Source organism: Neomonachus schauinslandi, chromosome 10 (assembly GCF_002201575.2).
Source record: "Neomonachus schauinslandi chromosome 10, ASM220157v2, whole genome shotgun sequence".
Taxonomy (NCBI): Eukaryota; Metazoa; Chordata; class Mammalia; order Carnivora; family Phocidae; genus Neomonachus; species Neomonachus schauinslandi.
Window position 1 is genome coordinate 126,447,468 of NC_058412.1, and position 20,365 is coordinate 126,467,832.

The 20,365-nt window shown below is 48.3% G+C and overlaps 1 protein-coding gene across 1 annotated transcript in view; it reads right to left on the minus strand.

Annotated features, from left to right (window-relative positions):
* Positions 1-2,787: 2,787 nt before the first annotated feature.
* Positions 2,788-20,365, minus strand: part of KCNB1 (potassium voltage-gated channel subfamily B member 1) — a 90,729-nt gene continuing 73,151 nt past the window's right edge. Inside the window, exon 2 of the mRNA XM_021685924.2 lies at positions 2,788-5,428. Within this exon, the coding sequence (XP_021541599.1) occupies positions 3,419-5,428 (2,010 nt within the window). The 3' untranslated portion in view covers positions 2,788-3,418. The remainder of the gene's footprint in view (positions 5,429-20,365) is intronic.

The following is a 20,365-nucleotide window of genomic DNA, read 5'->3' on the forward strand; positions in this document are numbered from 1 at the left end:
TCTCCACAGGTCGCAGACTACCCCGATCACACGGGGACCTGGTCCCTAGCCCTTACTGATAATGGTGGAAGTTGGAAGCCAAGGTCCTCTGGGTTCTTGACGAGTTTCACCAAATTCACCAAAGGGACCAGGCATTCACCCGCTCCAGCCCCTAGTTTGGTTTCTTTGGGTTGACTTGTTTTTGTTTTTTTTTTCCCATTTTCATTGGTTCAGGAATGGGTGGGACATGGATCACCGAGTTAAAGTGGTATTTGCCTCCAAACCATGCTTTCCTGTCCTCTATGAGGATCTGTCAAGGTCAGCTTCTCAGTGGAGACTCTTAGGTAGATTTCCCAGTGCATATACACAGGTATAGTAGGAGTATACACATATTAAACATCGGGGAATGTTCATTTTTGGCAGGTGGGGCCTGGGAAAACTTACAATACTCTATTTTGAGTTGGGCACAGGATAAAAGCTATATTCCCACAATACATACACAAGTAAAAGAAAAAAAAACAAAACAAAATGCAATACTTTCTAAGCATAGTATATGCTGAGTTTCAATTATTCTGTTTCTATAAGAACTCTATAGGACTCTGGCTAGTAAGCCTGAAAAGGTAGGTTCTTAATGATACTTCTGAATTCGTCCTTCAAAAGTGACTCAATAAAATGCTACTTTAAGGTCAGACAAACTACATGGGGAAGGGAGGGCCAGGTCCTGTGGGACCACACAAGGCAGAAAGGGCCTTTGGTTACAAGGAGAGTTGCACCAATTGGTTATTAGTTTAAAAGAAAGAAAGAAGTCATATCCAATCTGTACACTTCTCATCTGCTTCAACCAACAAATGAAATGCCTTGATTTGAAGAAGGGGTGGTAAGTTCCTTCTCGCTATATATGGCTATATTTAAATATGTTCACTTTCCTGATATGTAAAATAGACTCTATTATTATTATTAATTTTTACAGATAGCATCAGCTCTAAAAATATCTGAATCGGAAATCACAACTATTTACTTTTATCAAAAAGCATTTGTTTTCCCTGAATTTTCACGTTTGTGCTGACGGCCGACGGAAATGGTGATAAAAACAAGGAAGAGACACGTGAGCTGACATGGCCCAGGGACGACTGTCCGGCGGCTGCTCCTCAGGAGGCCCCCAGCCCGCACTGTGTGCCCCGAAAAGGGCTCAGGGCTGCTGCTGCCTCCTCTCTCTGGCGTGCCACCAGCACAGGACGACCTCACACTTTCCCGGACCCTTTGCCGTTGCTGCCAGGGTGCTCTGAAGATACCTCGGAGCGTCAGGATACTTCGGCATTGTTTTGTTGGGTAACATGGCAAAGAACAGGACTGCACCTTCTTGGAGGGATCCACAGTCCTCGGAGACGCTGAGAAGCAGTATGAACCAGGTATGGGTTCAGCAGAGAACAGGTGTTTGTAAGGGCGGTGGAATGACTCTGTGTCATCATACCTGTGACAGGTGGTTCAACCCCATGCCACTGTTCGGAGGGCAGGCGGAACGACTCCATGATATTTGTGAACTGACGCATGGATTCGTGCCATTATACTAACAGGCAGACCAGTAACACCTTGTATGAAGGACAGGCGAACCACGCCATGTTGGTTCCATCAGGAAGACGGATGCCTGTCACTGGATTGTGGATTGGCAGACCTACACTGCTGGATGTGGGGCATCATCCATCAGTGTCGTATTAAGAGAATGACATCGGTCCATTGTACTAAAGACAGGCAGATCAACGACATGTCATCTTTACTGACAGATGGGCCAACAGCATGGCATCATGCTAACCAGTGGCTCAACCCAATGTTTCTGAACCGAGGAACGGCCAACAACTCCATCCTGTTGGACCCAACTCATGCAGGCCAACGCCAGGTCGTCAAACTAGAACAGGAAGACCGACACCAAGAAATACACCAGAACCGTTCACAATGCACACAAATACTTATTGCTTTTGTCTGTACTGCCTGCATTGATGGTTGCAGGAAGGAGAGCTGAGTTTTGGTACAGACAGTGACACTGAAGACACACCAACAGCTGGTTGACAAGAAAGAGAACAGAGTAAACACCCAATGCCCACCGTCTACTGTATTCTTCCGAGATGTGCATGCTTCCGGTACACGTGACTCTGTGAGAGGCCCCGCTCAAGGGCTCAAGTACCCTTCCTTGCAAGGGACCTAATGGGAAGCGTCAGAGGGGCAGGGAAGGAGCCCACAGACAGCAATACCAGCACAATATCCCCCACCGTGGCCGGACACAGGCACGGACCAACAACCCAACTATAGTCCCGAAAAGTGGCCCACGGGAAATAGTGCTTGTTTTAAAGTGCAAGATGTTGACACTGTCCCTGGTAGAACCTATTTTTGAAAAACATAAAGTGCTTTTTATTTTAACTTTTTTTTTAAAACTTGAATACCACAGGAAACAAAAAAGAATTTCTATTATAGTAGATGCTTTCCCTGCTGCAGCAGGAAGTATTCGAAAGTCTGAATCGGGCATTTCAATTGGGGATTTCTTTTTTCCTTTCATTTTTGCAGGTAAAAAAAAAAAAAATCAGATTTTATTCTGTTCTTCAGTAACATACAGTCTCTTTGAATAAGCTATTTCTTTTGCATATTTGACACTTGCATATCTTTTGAGTCTACACTAGTGATGTACAGAAAGTGTTTTCCTTCTAACAACCCTAAAGCAACGCTCACAGTTCATACTGTTGGCTGAGTGCCTGCCGTCTGAACCCTTCCCAGATTGCCAGGGGGCAATTAGAATCAAGTACAAGTGGTGCAACTCACCCTGATGATATCTCAAAATAAAATCTCAGGTACTATGGAACACTGAAGTCAATGAAGACATTTGAGTAAGGGTTTTGCGCTGGGATCGCGGCTGATGGCGCGGAAATTTCCCCATGACACGAGTATCCTCTGTAGCTTTCTAACAGTGGGATCCATCCAGGAGGTGATGGACAGGAGTTCCTAGAGGTGGCCAGGTAACACCCAAAACCAAATTGGTCAACCCAGCCACTTGTTCCGGCATCCTTCTCCAGCTGAAGCCTGGAGGGATCAAGATGCTGCCCCCCCCCACCACTGAGGCTGTGATGGAGAGCCGTGACAGACGAGTGGGGAGGAGGTGGCCTTGGTTAGGTCCAGCATGTGGTAGTGGTGGCTGTGAGTTCTGCCCATGTCATCTCCCAAAGAGGGCAGTGGACTTGGTACAAGGAGACGCCACATCCTGTGGCTTGGCCGACTTCATTCGGTCATACCCATCATGGCTCTCAAGGCCCTAGGGAGCCTCCCCTGGAGTTTCGCTTCTGTCTGGGGGCTTTGCAGAGCCTTTCTGAGTTCGTGCGGAAAAGCTCTGCGGCAGGGAAGCTGAACGGCACACCTCTCAGGTCTTGCCACAAGTCTCTGTTGCAGGTGGGGTAGCTCAGATGCTCTGATCCCGTGTGCTTCCATGGGCTCCTCCTCCCGGCAACACGCGGACATCGGGGGAGATGTGGTTCTCGAGTTTGCACTTTTCCTGGCCACTGGGGCCTTTTCCAGTCAATGCTTCTGTTGAGTAAATACAGTTCTGCCTTAAGAACTTAGGGGAGGTGGGTAAGGGGGAGCTTTCAAAGTGGTTCTTCTCTGATCTTGTCCCAACGCTGAACTTGGGACTGGTGCTCACGTGGACGCTCTTGGGAGGGCTGGAATCTACACTGTAGAGCACCTGCCCCTCATCATCTGTGTCCGCATCAATGTACTGGTGGACACCTGCTTCGAAGTTGAATGCTATTGCTGTGTGTTTCTCAGGTGATCGGGGGGGCGTCCTAGCACTTGCTGTGGTGTAGATGGAGGACTCTGGACTCAGTACAGGCCTGTCCAAGAGAGTGGCACACTCCAGTCCAGCGACAGCAGCTGCAGCGCCCCCCCGGTTCCTAAGAGGGTCATGGTACAACCCCAGAACGGGGACTAGTGGACTGGGATCCCCCTCCATGAAGTTGACTTTAAGTGCTCGGAGCTTCAGGGGGTTGTTTGTCTTCAGAGAACTCTTGGGGCTCTCAATGAAGAAGGTAGAGCGATGGCTAGCATCAGGGGTGGGGTTGGCCTCCACAAATCTACCACCACTGGCACCCAGAGCTCCCCGCCAGCCCATCTCTGGGGCCATGCTGCCCCCAGTCTTGCTGGGAAGTGATGCCAAAGGGCTGTGGGAGAATCTGGTGGCTTCAGGGAAGTCTGTGGCACAGCTAATGAAGCTATCAATGCTTGACATGCTTCGCATGTCAATGACCCCTTCTGTACGCGTGGGCAGAGGGGCTACAGGGCTGGGGATACTCTCCATTTCAAGTTCTTCCTTTGGTTTGCTCTGTGTTGTTGACTCCTTGGTATTGAGGATGGGTTGAGATTGGGTCTTGGCCATCTTATTGTACATGTCTTCCAACTGCTGGACGTTCAGGTGCTGAGGACTAGAAGATGATCTGGCCTTCTCAGGGGATCCCTGCTCCTTGGTTTCAAAGGACTTACTTGAGCTAGTTTCAGACAGTGTCCTCTTTGTCCATTTCCATTTGTTGGGAGACAAGTGATTATCTTGCACTTTGTCCTTCTTACCCATATTGTCTCCATTTTTCTCAACCACGATGTCCATCATCTCGATGCTCCGGGCAAAAGCATCTTTCATGTTCATGGATACAATGCTGCCATTCCTCTTGGCTCTCTCCAGAGCCTCTCTCCGCTTGATTGCTTTCTCCTGCCTCTTCTGCTCCTTGTAGAACTCAGAGAAGTTATTGACAATGATGGGGATGGGAAGGGCAATCACCAGGACCCCTGCAATGCAGCAGAGCCCCCCAACAATCTTCCCCAGGAGAGTCTTGGGGTAGATGTCTCCATACCCAACGGTCGTCATGGTGATGGTGGCCCACCAGAAAGAGGCTGGGATGCTTTTGAACTTGGTGTCATCCTCATCCTTCTCAGCAAAGAAGACAAGGCTGGAGAAGATCATGATGCCCATGGCAAGGAAGAGGATGAGCAAGCCCAGCTCATTGTAGCTCCTCCGCAGGGTGAAGCCCAAGGACTGGAGGCCAGTGGAGTGGCGTGCAAGCTTAAGGATGCGGAGGATACGCATGATGCGGAAGATCTGGACCACACGACGGACGTTCTGGAATTGCAGCACACTCTTGTTGGATTCAGTGAGGAAGATGGTGACATAGTATGGCAAGATGGCCAACAAGTCAATGGCATTGAGCGGGCCCTTGAAGAACTTCCACTTCTTGGGTGAGGAGAGGAACCGCAGCAGGTACTCCATGGTGAACCATGCAATGCACACGGCCTCCACATGGGCCAGCTGGGGGTTGTCTGTGGTCTGGCCGAACTCGTCAAGGCTCTGCAGCTCGGGCAGCGTGTTGAGTGACAGGGCAATGGTGGAGAGGACGATGAACATGATGGAAATTATGGCAAGGATCTGCAAGGAGAAGAGAGTGGGATTTAGTTACCAACCACCAACAGGATGATCATTCTAACACCGTGCGTCCGCAGAATGCTCCTCAACATTCAAGAGCATTTTCACATCTCAACAGCCACTCAATGCCTGGATGTTTGAGCTTAAAAAATCATTTATTTGAATCCATTTATTGTACAGATGTACAAACCAAAGCCCAGAGACTGCAATGATTTAAAGCTAATTATTCCAGCCTCAGGGTGGCGGGGCGGCAATTTAGAGCTTGGGCTCTGGTGTCAGGCTGTTTTGGGTTCGAATCCCAGCTCTGCTGCTTCCTTACCTTGAGCCAGTTGTTTACTCTAAGCCTCATTTTCCTCTTCTGCAAAATGTGATGGTAAATAAATGTCTACCTCAGAGAGCTGCTGCAAGGGGTAAATGCATTAACACGTGCAAGGCATTTAGGAGAGCTTCCAGCTGTGCACACAGAGGGTCTGGTGAACGCTAGCTGTCCTCACAGGGGAAGTCTCTCAGCCCACACCACCCCGTCGGCCTAGCCCGCCCAGCCTCCGAGTGGGCCAGCTGGTCTTTGCTTCCTGCCCCGTCCCGGAACGGCCTGCTATATCCCGTCGGCCAGTGCCCTTGCTGCCCGGGTGAGTTTGAGAGGCTTCCGTTTTCTGTAATGGATCCCCACTCACCACACAGGGTTGTCAAGCCTACATTTTTACTCTGACCCCTCTCTTTGGGCCTTTCCTGCCACAGGTTCCCAAATGTCACACTTCTCTGGCCACACGTTTCCAACGAATCCTGTGTCTTTTAAACAAAAGCTTTTGAATTTTAATTCTTGGTGTGTACTCATTGAAAAAGTAAAATTCTGTAATCGCTTTATAAAAAGAAATATCCAATACATACAAAAGTAGATCAAATTTATGTATATTTACAAACCATAATCAAGCGAACACCTGTGAACCCACAACCCAGGTGAAGAAACAGTATGTGATAGTAATGCTGATATTTCCTGTGTGTCCTTCTCCACCCCGGGGGTAACCACAATTTCTTCTCATCCCTTTTCTTTTCTGGAGAGTTTTTAATACTGAGATATATGTCCCTAACAAATTGCTATTTTGTCTCGCTCAGGACTGACATCCTATTGTACGTGTTCTTTTGCTGCTTGTACTACTCTTCCCTCAGTAGTAAAACAACAACACACTGCTCACTTTCTCCATTTTAGCCTTGTCCTAAGAAACGACATTTGCAAAGACGCTGGTTTTGTGTGCTAGGGAAAGATGTGTTAAATCTTCATTAAAATAAATACGTGCTTATTCTGGCGGCATACTTTGGGAACTCCTGCACCGAGTTAGGAGTGTGGGCTCTAGAGGCAGAATCCAGCTCTGCCATTTACTGGCTGGATGGCCTTGGCATTGAAACTTCCCTTGCCTCAGTTTCCTTACTTGCGAAATGGGGATATTCCGGTCATTCATAACTGGGGATGATTTTGAACCCCCAGGGGTCAAAATTTGACAAATGCCACAGAAATTTTTGGTTGTCACGACTTGGGGGGAGGGATGCTCCTGGCACCCAGTGGGTGGAGGCCAGGGATGCTGTTGAATCCTACTGTGCACAGGACAGGCCTGTGATGAAGAATGATCTGTCTCAAAATGTCTATAGTACCAAGGTTGAGAAACCCTGAGGTATACCAGGAGTTAGCCCCTCATAAATCATAGCGTGGGGGACGAGGAGATTATGCAGGTAGGGTTACCAGCACAGGGCTAGACACAAGGTGGGTCTGATTTTCTGGGGCAGGCAGCCAGGGCCTTGGGCAGAGCCCTGCAGGTTGCTCCTCTAGGTAGGCACTGATCCCTGGCTAGGAGGAAGCCTGCAGGAGAAGGAGCAGATTCCTGGGGAGCCTGTTCCTTTAAGAGCTGGGAGGTCCCATTTCCCCCAGAGCCTGGCACGGGAAGCCTGCTCCAGTTTCTAACCCCTAGACAACTCCAGGGAAGGCCCACACAATTGATGTTCTGCTGACAGAGTCATGAATTATGCACCCTGCATATTATGTACGTATTATGTACAGTCCTTAGGGTTTGTTATTCTAAGGTAGGCACCACCTTTGTACCTGAGAATGAGAATGTGCCCTGCCCTCCCCACCTCCCAGCCCCAGTATGCCTAGAAAAGAAGAAAAGGGGGCAGAGTCCTCCCTGGCTCCTGAGGGAGGGCAGTCTGCTGCTCAGCATTGTCTTGGGAGGGTCAGAGCACCTCAGGCCTCCTTCCGTGCACGCAGGCACCCCTCTGCACTCCGTCCTGGCCCTGCCCACAAGATTGTTTTCTTTCCTAGACCCGCTGAAGCCTTTAGAGTCAGGGCCATTCTTCCTGGCTGGGGAACTTCCAAGTGGGAGTTAAACCCCCTGTGCTTCAGTTTCCTTATCTTTAAGATTTGGGGTGGGGCGGGTGGAGGTGTCCAATGCAAGGCTGCAATGAGAGTTCAATGAATTCATAAGGCCCTCAGATCAGCTTTTATTGCTGTTATTACTCTGCAGCCTTATACTTATTTATGAGCTGTTTGGGATCTGGGTTGGAGTCCTGACACTATTATCCCCGGCTGTGTGGCTTTGGACAAATCATTTCCCCTCTCATTTCCCCTTTCTCCATTTTTTATCTCTAGAATGGAGATGGAAGTAATTGAGCACTTGCCACATAACAGCTACTTAATATATGTTACGTTATTAAATTATGATCCAGGTAATTTATCATCATGCCCACTCCCAGCCCCTGGACTGGTTGCTGAGGTCTATGGGCCCCAGTGCCTGCTAAGGCAGCAGATATCCCACAAACAGCCTGAAACCCAAACGAACAGTTTTGACCTGGTCTCTGGGATGGACCCCAGGGGTGGACCAGCCAGCACCTGGAGTCCTCCCAGAACCTTGTTCAAACCCCTGTCTGGGCCTGTGCATTTCCAGCTTTGCTTTCCTGGGACCTGAGCCCAATCAGGTTTGGGCAGGACTCCAGGAACCCGGGGAGCAAAGGCAAAAGCCAGGACAAGGGACTAGGAGGCAGTCTTCAAATTCCCTCCCTGTAGGGAGATTCTGGATCCTGGAACCCACCTGTCTGCACCAAATGGGGGCAGAAGCTTTGGTCCTCTGGGTGAAGAGAGCAGCAGGTGGGAGTCCCCAGGGTGGGATCCAGGGGTGCTGGAGCCAGGCCCTCCTCCTAACTGTCGGCTCTGGTGGTTGATCACGGGGATGCCCACCTTTGGCTCCAGCAGCTATAAATACAAACTGTTTATCATTTCCTCCACACACTCCCCTGCTCTTCCAGGAATGTGAACGAGGCACAGAATATCTGTGCATAAAAGGGCACAGGCAGAGAAGGGAAGGGTCTCATTCATGGGTACATAGCCCATTGGGGTCATACCCGTATAGGGACGCCAGAAGCTCTAGCAAGCTGAGAGATGTTCAGGGCTTGGAAACTGCCCTTTTTTTTTTTTTTTTAAACAAGTCATAAATCATTTTAAAAATTTATTTTATTTATTTATTTTTTAAAAAGATTTTTTATTTATTTATTTGACAGAGAGAGAGAGAGACAGCTAGAGAGGGAACACAAGCAGGGGGAGTGGGAGAGGGAGAAGCAGGCTTCCCGCTGAGCAGGGAGCCCGACGTGGGGCTCGATCCCAGGACCCCGGAATCATGACCTGAGCCGAAGGCAGATGCTTAACGACTGAGCCACCCAGGCGCCCAATCATTTTTTAAATTTAAAGTTTAATTCCAGTAGAGTTAACCTACAGTATTATATTAGTTTCAGTGTACAGTATAGTAATTCAACAATTCTTTTTTTTTTTTAAAGATTTTTTTTTATTTATTCATTTGAGACAGAATGAGATAGAGAGAGAGCATGAGACGGGGGAGGGTCAGAGGGAGAAGCAGACTCCCTGCCAAGCAGGGAGCCCGATGCGGGACTCGATCCCGGGACTCCAGGATCATGACCTGAGCCGAAGGCAGTCGCTTAACCAACTGAGCCACCCAGGCGCCCCAGTAATTCAACAATTCTTTACATTACTCGGGGCTTGTTGTGATAAGTGTACTTTTATTTGGAAATTGCTCTTCATGCACAAGCATGTTCATAGCAGCTTTATCCACAAATAAAAAAGTGGAATCAACCCAAATGCCCATCAGCTGATGACCAGATAAATGGGTATATCCACAGAATGGAATATTACTTATCCATAAAAAGGGGTGGAGGACAGACACACGCTACAACGTGGATGAACCTTGAAAACATGATGCGAAGTGAAAGAAGCCAGACACAAAAGGCCACATACTGTAGGATTCCATTTACATAAAGTGTCCAGATAAGGCAAACCTTTAGAGATCAAAAGCAGATTAGTGGCTGCCAGGGTGGGAATATGGATTAACAGTTGTTAATGGCTATGAGGGATCTCTTTGGGGTGATAAAAGTGTTCTAAAACTGATTTAGGGTGATGGTGGCATAACCTGGCAAATTTACTAAAAACTCAGTGAGCTGCGCACCAGAAATGGGTGAATTAGATGGTAATAAGCCTTAATACAGTAATAAAATTTTTGCTTTCCATAAAGAGTATCCCATTGCTTTTAATCCTCACAACCGTACTGAAAGGTCATAGGAGAGAAGCAAAAATCCAAGCAAGCCACAGATAGCCCTTCTGTGAACCCTGCAATAGTTCCAGAAGCTCTCGGATAAAGGTCTAATTCTTTGCATTTTGTTGGCATGTTTTTATTTTATTTTATTTTTTTAAAGATTTTATTTATTTGAGAGAGAGAAACACAGTGAGAGAGGGAATACAAGCAGGGGGAGTGGGAGAGGGAGAAGCAGGCCTCCTGCGGAGCAGGGAGCCCAATGCGGGGCTCGATCCCAGGACCCTGGGATCATGACCTGAGCCGAAGGCAGACGCTTAACGACTGAGCCACCCAGGCGCCCCTTGGCACATTTTCTTACCAAACGCTGTGCTAGTTGCTGGGGATATGCAGCCTGGATAAGAAAGACCATTTCTGTGGCTGCAAGGAACTGGGAGACAGACGTGGACAAAATAACACAGAAACCCATAAAAGAGCAAGATGATGCCAGAGAGTGCTAAGTGCTACATGTTACTGAGAAAAACAAACCAGGGGGATCGGTAGGGTAGCAAGGGGTGAGGGGTGTCCACATGAGGTTGGGTAGTCAGGGCAGACCTATTTCAGGAGATGCTCTGGTTGTTGGGACTTGAGGATGAGGAGTATGTTGTTCAAAGATCTGAGCATTCCAGGCAGAAGGCATAGCATGTGCAAAGGCCCTGAGGTGGGAATGAGTCTGGCTTAATCAAGCAACAGAAAGCAGCTCAGTGTAAGTGGGCCTGAGTATAGGGATAATTGGAGGGGATGAGGTTGGAGCGGCAGGAAGAACTCATCAAGAATGATAGAGAGATTTGGATTTTTATATTAAGACTACCTTTCTTCTCTCTCTCAAGACTATTTCCTGAATTTCCCACTGCATATTCCATACTGAATCCTCGTAAAAACACTTATAGTTCCCAAGCCGCACTGCCATGGTTGCTCACACCCCAAGATCCTCACCATGCTGTTCCCTCTGCCTTCAGCACCCTTCCTCCTCCACTTCTCTTGGCTGATTCCTATCAGCTCCCAACTCAGGGGCCATTGCTCCAGTGAGCCTGCTCTGACCCCCAGCTCTGGGTCAGGTGTGTCCATCCTCTGGATTCCCACAGCCCCTAAGCTTCTCCCATGACAGCACTGATCTCGCTGAGCTGGAATTTTCTCCTCTGTATCCTGCAAAGGAATGTCAGCTCATGAGGACCCAGGCTGAGTCTGTCTTGGACTGCTGTGTCCGTAGGTCCTGAAACAGTGCCTGGCACAGAGTAGGTGCTCCCTAAACGGATGATAAATGAATGAACAAGCAAATGAATGGAAGGGAGGCTCAGAGAATGAAGTGAGTTATCCAGGTCCACACAACTTGGAAGAGGTAGATCTGGGACTTGATCTCGGGTCTGTGGGTGTCCAGAAGACATGTTCAAGGACGTAAGAGGAGGCAGCTTCCGGACCCGGCAACCCTCTTGCTCCATTTATGGTCCTTCCGCTTCCCTGGCTTTAAAGGGAGATTATAGCTGGAGAGTTTTAATTAGAAGGGTCACTGGCGTAGATCCGATTAAGGGGATTGGGAGCAGGCTGATGGTCTGCACCCCTCTCCCCACTGGAGGTGGGGGGCCACCAGTGGGGAATTGGTGAGAAATTGGAGTCAGGAACCTGCAGGTGGCGCTCCTGGGCACAAAGGGACAGGAATCCAGGGATAAATGTGCTTGGACAACAAAGGATGAAGGCAGAGGCCTTGGGGTGAGCCAGCAACAGTGGCCTTCACCAACAGAGGGCAACCGAGTCACAAAGGTGGAAAGGAGGTGCCGGGGCATTGCTGGGGGTATCCTAGGCATTATAAATCAGAAGACTTTAGGCTGAGAAATTTATTTTTACTTAATTGGCCCAAGTTTCAAAGTTGGAAGATTTCACATAAAAATCCAGATTTTCACATTCCCTTGGAAAATCAGATGATGTCTACACTCAACCTGCATTCCCGAGAGCAACCATTGCCTGGAGCTAAGGAGCAGCTGCCCCTTTAGACAGGTCCCTTCGCTCCTTCTGTTATCTGTCAGGTCGCTGTAGGCGTTGGGTTTGCAATGCGGGACCCACTGACGTAATACTGAAGACTGTAACCGCTTACTGACTTGCTACTGTATATGAAGAACTTTCCAGATGAGATCTGCATCTAATTGCACAAGCCAGAAACCTACGGGTCATCCTTGTCCCCATATCCAACCCATCACCAAGTCTTGCCAATTCTGGCTCACAAACATCTTTTGGTCTTTTCCATTCCTTCTCTACCTGCAAGCTACCACCCTTGCCCCAAGCCACCATAACCTCCCACTGGGCCACCACAAACAGGCTTTCCAGCTTCCCTTACAATGAGATGAGGCCATGTGGGCCATGTGACTAGGTCTGGCCAATGAAATGTGAGCAGAAATGATGCTTGCCCGTTGTTTCCTTTTTCTTGCTGGCTGGTAGGCAGATGTGATGGGCAGAGCTGCTTGGATCTGAGACGAAAGTTAATCGCAGCCCTAGCCTGGCCCTTTAGTGAAAAAGTTTGCCAACTCCTGGTCTACCTTATAACATCTGTCTTATTTAAGCCACTGGATTTGGAGTCTTGTTGTTACAATCACTTAGTCTATACTCTCCTGAACTCTCCAGCACCATCCTGTACCAGGCTCCCCTTTGCTCTTTCACTTCAGGTGAATTAGTCTTCCTTTGGTCCCTCACAGTTCTCATGATCCTTCTTGCCACAGGGCCTTTGCCCATGCTGTTCTTGCTGCCTGGAATGCTTTTTCCTTCACTCTGCCTGGTCAGTTTCTCCTCATCCTTCTTAGCTCAGCTGAGGCATCACCTCCTCAGGGAAGCCATCCCTGACCCTGATTTGATCAGGTCAAATCCATAATTGCAGGCTTTCAGAATGCATGTCTTTCTCTTCAGAATGCTAAGTCGCAATTTTACAATAATGTCCACCTCTGTAGAATGTAATCAACTTGAGGACAGAGGTTTGTGTCTAATTTTCTCAATCTTGAGTCCTCAGAGCATACAGTAGGTGCTCAACACGTATTTATGGAATGAAGAATCTCATTTCATCCTGAAAACCACCTGCAGGTTGTGTTGTATCCCTGGCCCTCATTTTATAATTGGGGAAACTGAGGCTTAGAAAGACAATAACCAAAGTGACAACAAGGGAAGTGGCCAAGGCATGGGTTTGATCCATGTTTACTAGGCACTGAAGCCCTTCTCTGTTTTAACACCTGAGCACCTTTTTTTATCCCAGAATCCTGGGGTCTGAATTATGTTGTTTTTTAAAAATTTTTATTTATTTATTTGACAGAGAGAGAGACAGCAAGAGAGGGAAGACAAGCAGGGGGAGTGGGAGAGGGAAAAGCAGGCTCCCTGCTGAGCAGGGAGCCCAGTGGGGGCTTGATCCCAGGACTCTGGGATCATGACCTGAGTCGGAGGCAGATACTTAATGGCTAAGCCACCCAGGTGCCCCAAATTTTGGATTTTTGAGGGGTGAAACAGAAAGGAACACATTAGATAATTGAATTATGGTTTTTAACATATGTCCTCACTTGAACCATCTCCCCCAGGTGACCTGACTCTTCCCTACACGATCTGGGCTGGGCATCCTTCTCCTAACAGGTGAATTAAGTTCCCATGAGCCTTGTCAAAGCAGGGATTCTGGGAGCTGGTGAGATTACAACCTCCTGCCCATCTGAGGACAATGCTTCTGGTGGTGGGGGTGGTGGGGGTGGTGGGGGTGGTGGGGGTGGTGGGGGTGGTGGGGGTGGTGGTAATGGAGACTTGACTCTGGTCCCTGCAGAGGGAGAAGGGGATAGTGAGAAACTTGATTGGAGCAGGGTTCTTCCTGCCTGAGTGATCGTCAATTCCCTACATTTGCTGAGGGCGTGCGGAGCTGAGGAAGGGACTGTTGGTCTCAACAGTGATGAATGGTGTCGGTCCATCCCTGCTGCAGGGAGCAGTGGATTGAATAAAAAACAAGGAGCACAGGAAATGTTAGGTAAGGACAGTGTCCACGGGTTCTGCTGAGCCACAAAACTGTCCCCTTGCCCCTGAATCTGCAGGGATGGGGAGTGTGGAGGGTAGTCTTTGAGAGCCTGGCCAGGGCAGCTGGGGGTGCTAAAGGAAGCTAAATATGTTGGTCTGGATGTTGGGATTGGACACCACCCTGGCTAACATCAGAATGATGGCTCTGTGATTCTCGGTAACAGCCAGATTTGCTGGTTAATGTCCAAGATACATTTAGAAGGAGACATTTGGGGGGCTTAACAACAGATCTTTTTCATAGAGCATTTTAGTCTCACTAGAGATTCACGTTGAGGTGAATGCATGGGTAGTCAGGAGACCTACTTTCCAATTCTGGCTGGGCATCTTTAGGCCAGTGTCTTCACATCTCTGGTCTTTCTCATGGAACGGCCACTGAGAATCTGCTGGGTCTCCAGCGTAGTTCCTTTCCAAGCCGTGACTCAGGGAACCGGTGGCTCTATCGTCTCAATATGTGACTTCCATTCTTGCCAAGGCAGGGGCAGGAATAGCGTGGAGAAGTCACGCTTGCCTGTGCCCAGAAGTGATATGCGTCATTGCTTCCCCTGACAGCGAGGTCTGAGATCTACAGCCTGCCTCCCCATGGGGATGCAGTTAGTGCTCTGAAACCTGTAAAATGCTCACGAAGCCTAAGGAGATGGTCTCCAACGCAGGTGTGTGCACCATATGATGTACTGGGGGAGGAGCAGAAAGAAGTGACTGGCATTTGATGGGTAAGTCCTAGAGACCTGCCATCCAACACTGTGCCCAGAGCCCCAATACCATATAGTACACTAAAAGTGTGAAGAGGGTAGGGGGCACCTAGGTGGCTCAGTCAGTTAAGCATCTGCCTTCAGCTCAAGTCATGATCTCAGGGTCCTGGGATCGAGCCCCGCATAGGGCTCCCTGCTCGGCGGGGAGCCTGCTTCTCCCTCTCCCTGCTGCTCATGCTCTCTCTCCCGCGTGCTCTCGCTCTCACTCTCTCAAATAAATAAATAAAATCTTTTTTAAAAATGTGAAGAAGGTAGATATGTTAAGTAGTCTCACCATAACAAAAATAAAAATAACTGTGATCGATGTAATAAAACATAATAGCACTGGGGGCAGATTTTTAAAAAGAGAAATTACCGGCATTTCTACTTTTAAATGAAAAGAAAAGAAGCAATCCCGTTTTACCGACGTTGAGCCCATGAATCAATACTGGCGTCCTGCTTGCTGGATATGTCAGACAGCCATGGGGGAAACAGAAGTGCCCTGAAGGAGGAGGGGGCGCCTCAACTCAGTGGGTTGGCAAAGAAACCCTCACATCTTTGACCGCAGCCCTGCAGTGTATGTATGCCTGGTGTGGAAGAGATTTCTAGCACTCACTCCTCTCTGGTTCTCGTCTTCTTCCTGGGCACACTGGAGGCCTCTATTTCCTCTGTGCAGAACTGTGTGACTCGCTGTGCACCGGGATGATGCAGATGGCTTCTGGGCTGAGGGTGAGTGGGTGTGAGCTCCCTCTCCTCAGCAACAATGGAGGTCTCGTGTTGAGAGGACAGTGGATCCTGAGTCACCATGACTTGGAAGAGGGCCGTGCTGCACTCTTACTGGGTCCTTAGGGGGAATCACACAGGTGAGAAACAAAACTTTGACGTGTAAAGTCACGAGATTGTGGTTTCCTCACTACTCCTCACTACTGTTTACTCATCTCTGTAATCTAGTGTATCCTGACTAATTCATCTAGTTGAGTTGGAGTGTAGATTCTATTCTCTGGTTTTAAGCAAACTAGTCCTCGCAGACAAAGACAAATGGTTTACAAAGATCCTCGTAAAGAAACAACAGCTTGGAGGTAGCTTTAGTAATGTCAGCCCAGGTAAGCATCAAGATAACAGCTAAACGGATACTTCCGGTGTGAGCCTATCAGTGGTGACGACGCGAGGTTAAAAGCAACGATGAGCTCATCAGATCTGATAAAAAGTTAACTAAAAGGGTCAAAGTCATCAGGAAGACTCTGTAATATGAATTTTCATCCTGTCTTTTACAGTGAACCCTGTCTTCATTCATCATCAAACACAGGAAGAAGCATGACAAATGAATAGAAAAATGAATTAATAAACTAGGTCCAGTGGAAGAGAGGCACTAGAATGTATTGGTTAGGAACCTAGGCCTGCATTTTATTATTTTTTTAAAAGATTTTATTTATTTATTTGTCAGAGACAGAGACAGCGAGAGAGGAAACAGAAGCAGGGGGAGTGGAAGAGGGAGAAGTAGGCTTCCTGCTGAGCAGGGAGCCCGATGCGGGGCTTGATCCCAGGACCCTGGGATCATGACCTGAGCCGAAGGCAGATGCTTAACGACTGAGCCACCCAGGTGCCCCAATTATTTTATTATTTTTAAAAATATTTTATTTATTATGGTGCCTGGGTGGCTCAGTTGGTTAAGCATCTGCCTTTGGCTCAGGTCATGATCTCAGGGTCCTGGGATCGAGCCCCACATTAGGGCAGGTGGCGGGGGGGAGAGAATGATTTCAGGACTCTGAGATCATGACCTGAGCCGAAATCAAGAGTTGGATGCTTAACCGACTGAGCCACCCAGGCGCCCCATAGACCTGCAACAGCTTCCTGATTTTCCAGCTGTGAGCCCTTGGAAAAGTTACTTAACCTCTCTGAGCCTCAATTTCTTCACCTGTGCAATGGGGATCACCACAGTTCCTACTTCATTAAGGATTCCATGCGATCATGCATGTGGTGCCCAGCATACAGTCGGGGCCCAGGGAATGTTTGCTGCTCATTTGTTTTCAACTGGAAGGAAGATGTGAGCATCATATAAGACCATTCTAATGTGGGGTCTGTTATCATGAGCTATTATTACTATTCATTGGCGGGGGACTGAAGAAAAGAGCAGAGTCAGTGAGACCTGGGTTCAAATCCTGCCCCTGGACAATCAATGTTCCCTGTGTGCCCCTTAGCACAGCTGTGTAAGTTCACACAAGGAACTTTGCTTCTCTGAACCTCAGTTTCTTCATCTGTAAAAAGGGAATAATAATACCTACATGGTCAGGTTTTTATAAGGATTAACCTCATTCATTCGTCCATCTGTCCATCTGTCCATCCATCCATCCATCCATCCATCCATCCATCCATCCACGTGTTCAATGATGCACCAGGCGCCATCTTAGACTCGGGGTACAGCAGTGAACTAACCAGGCAGAAATCCCAGTTTGTGTGGAGCTGACCATCTTGTAGAGGGAAGGGGTACGCAGTGAACAATAACAGGGCAATAGGATAATTTTGGGTGATGGTAATTGCTTCGAAAAAATTAAGTCGGTTGTAGGAAAGGGGAATGACTAGGAGATGTGTTCACCTGTGGTGGTCAGGCAGGGCCTCTCGGTGGAGGTGACCTTTGAGCTGAGACCTGAATAATAAGGAGGAGCTGGCCCTGTGGCCATCAGTGGGAAAAGCATTCCAGGCAGAGGGAACAGCAAGAGCAAAGGACCTGAGGTGGGAACATGTGGGGCCAGCATGGTTGAAGCAGGGCAACTGAAGGGAAGAGTAAGAGGGAATGAAGCGGGAGAGGGAACGGGGCAGAAGTTCAAGGCTCTTCAAGCCACACATGCGAAGTGCAGAACACGCTACGGTTCTTATGAATATTTTAGCAGCAGTCTTCCTCTGATTCCCTTCTTCATGCCCCGCTAAGGGCCTGCTTTGGAAAATGAGGGCGATCATTCTTGTGTCTCAGAAGAGTCCCTCGGATAGTCAGCCAGAATCCCCCAACCCACTGGTTTCCTCTCAGTGATTTTCCAACCCCATAAGCCACGCTGCTTCTCAGCAGCAAATTCCCACTTGCCCCAGCTGTCCTGGGAGTCAAGCCCAGACTCTCCTCCCACGGTCCCTGTGCCTGCTACAATGTCCTGAATGGAGTCCCCCGTATTACCATCTATGACAAGTGTCATTAGACACTTTTTCTTCAACACCTTTCTTGTCTGGGCCCTCAGGAGCCTCTCGTCTTCCTGTTATAAAAAGGGAGTCAGCAGAGCCCTCAGCACCTCTCACTGGCTGTTCCTCGGGCCTGGAGAATCCTTTTCCCACTCCCTCTTGCACACACAGTGGGCTTTCTCACTTCTCTCAGGACTTGGCAGAAATGGCACCTTAGAGAAGCCTTTTCAACTTCTCCCAGATGGAAGCACATGCCCTTCTCTAAGGGGAACTAGGTCTTGTACTCCCCTTCTTGAAGCCCTCCAGTGGCTTCCTATGGCACTCAAAACAAGGTCCAAACTCTTACAGGGCTTACAAGGCCTTGCCTGATCTGGTCCCCATGTTGGCCTCTTAGATCTCCTCTCCTCTGCTCTTTCCCACTCTCTTCCAGCCACACTGGCCATCTATATGCTCCTCAACATGCCAAGAGCATTCCTGCCTCAGGACATTTGCACTTGCTGTTTTCTCTACCTGTGATGCTCTCCCTCCAAATTTCTCTGTGACTGGCTTTTTCATACCCCTCATATTCCCTCCTTAAAGGGGCTGTCCCTGACAACCTGATTCAAATAAATACCTCCTGGGGTGCCTGGTTGGCTCAGTTGGTGGAGCATTTGACTCTTGATCTTGGGGTTATAAGTTCAAGCCCCATGTTGGGTGTAGAGATTACTTAAAAATAAGTAAATCTTATGAAAACCCCACAAAACTCCTCCCCAGTTACTCATTCTTCCCCCACTGTTTTACCTCCTTGGTGACTTGCCACAGTCTGCAGTCATCTTGTTTATTTATTTATTCACTCATTCATTTTCTGCTTCCCCACCTACCCAGATCAGCACTGTGAGGGCAGGGACTGTGTCTGTCTTGCAAAGCTGAGCCCCATTCCCCAGCACAGAGTTTGGTATGGTGTTGGCACTCCACAAATTCTGGTACATTAAATGAAAAGTGAATGGGTAGATCGTTGGATGATTTGCTGGTTGGTTGGATGGATGGGTTGAGAAGCCATGGACCCAATTGGACCACCCAAAATACAATGCTCATTGAGTCCTCGCCCTGTGTCGGGCACTACGGGGAAATACAAGCTTGAATTAGCAGCTGAACATCTATTAACGATGACATAATAATAACAGCCAAAATGTATTGATTACTTAAGGCCAGGCATTGTGTCAACTGCTCTGCCTGCCTAGTCTCATTTACTCCTTATATCAACCTGAAGAGGTAGATGCTCTCAAATCCTGGTTTACAGTCGGGAAAACCAAGGCTCACAAAAGTAAGGCTTCATGGAGGAGGAGTCATTTGGGCTGGGCCTTGAAGGATGGACTCCTGCAGGAGGAGGTGTTCAGGCAGAGGTAAGCACAGGTACAAGGGCTTGAAGTGGGGAATGACAGCCAGCCCCATGTGGCTGGGGCAGGTGGGCACAGATAGGTTTAGTAGTGTGGACATGACTCATACTGGCCAATCAAGTTTCATCTTGGGCTTCTTTTTTTCTGGAATTATTGGGGAAGAAGTGTTCTTTTTCATCAGGGGGCTCTGAGTTATTATGATGTCAACCTGGAGAGGTCAGAGAGTCATCTTTGGACCTTTGGGAAGAATCTTCCAAAGAATATAGCCATTGTTGAGGGAGTCTATGCTAAGAGACATAGGCAGGTTGCTGATGACACTCGTTAAGCACCTGGATACAGCCATTCCCGAAGCCAGTATCCCTGGACTTTCCATTAACGTGAACTGACCAATACCCTTTTTTAATTAGGCCAATTTGGGTTGGGTTCCTGCCCCTTGCAAATAAAAAATGACCTGGCCAACAAAATTCTCACCTTCATTTAGCAGGTGAGATAACAGATTCATAGAGGTAAAGTGACTTGCCCAGGATCACACAGCCAGGAAGCAGCTGAATCACACTGAGATATCACATAGAAGGTACCTGGCATCTAACAGGTCCTCAACAAATACTGTTTTTTTCCCCCTCCACTGACCAAGAAATGGTGGAGCAAAGGACTAAAAGAGATATACCACGTGGAACCCCCCGAGCTCTAAGCTGCTGGGCAGATTCTGGATTCCTTTTGGTATCTTCTAAACTGCACTGGGGTCTGGCAGAAGCAGGACCCAAGGCTCAGTAGTTGGCAAGTAAAGTGAACCAGCTGTCAGGATGTCTTCATTTGAACAAAACTCCTGAGGTTCCCGTTCCCCCCAAAAAATGCCCTCTGAGGGTCCTGGCTATCACCCAGTGTTTCCAGGGAAGGACCCGAAGTCTTAGCACTTACTTATTGATTTAAAATACAGGTGACCTTCCTTCCTTTTATTTCTTAATTGACCTAGCACTTCTTGGCGATTTACGCTTAGTAGGCGCTTGCACAGCTAAGAGATTT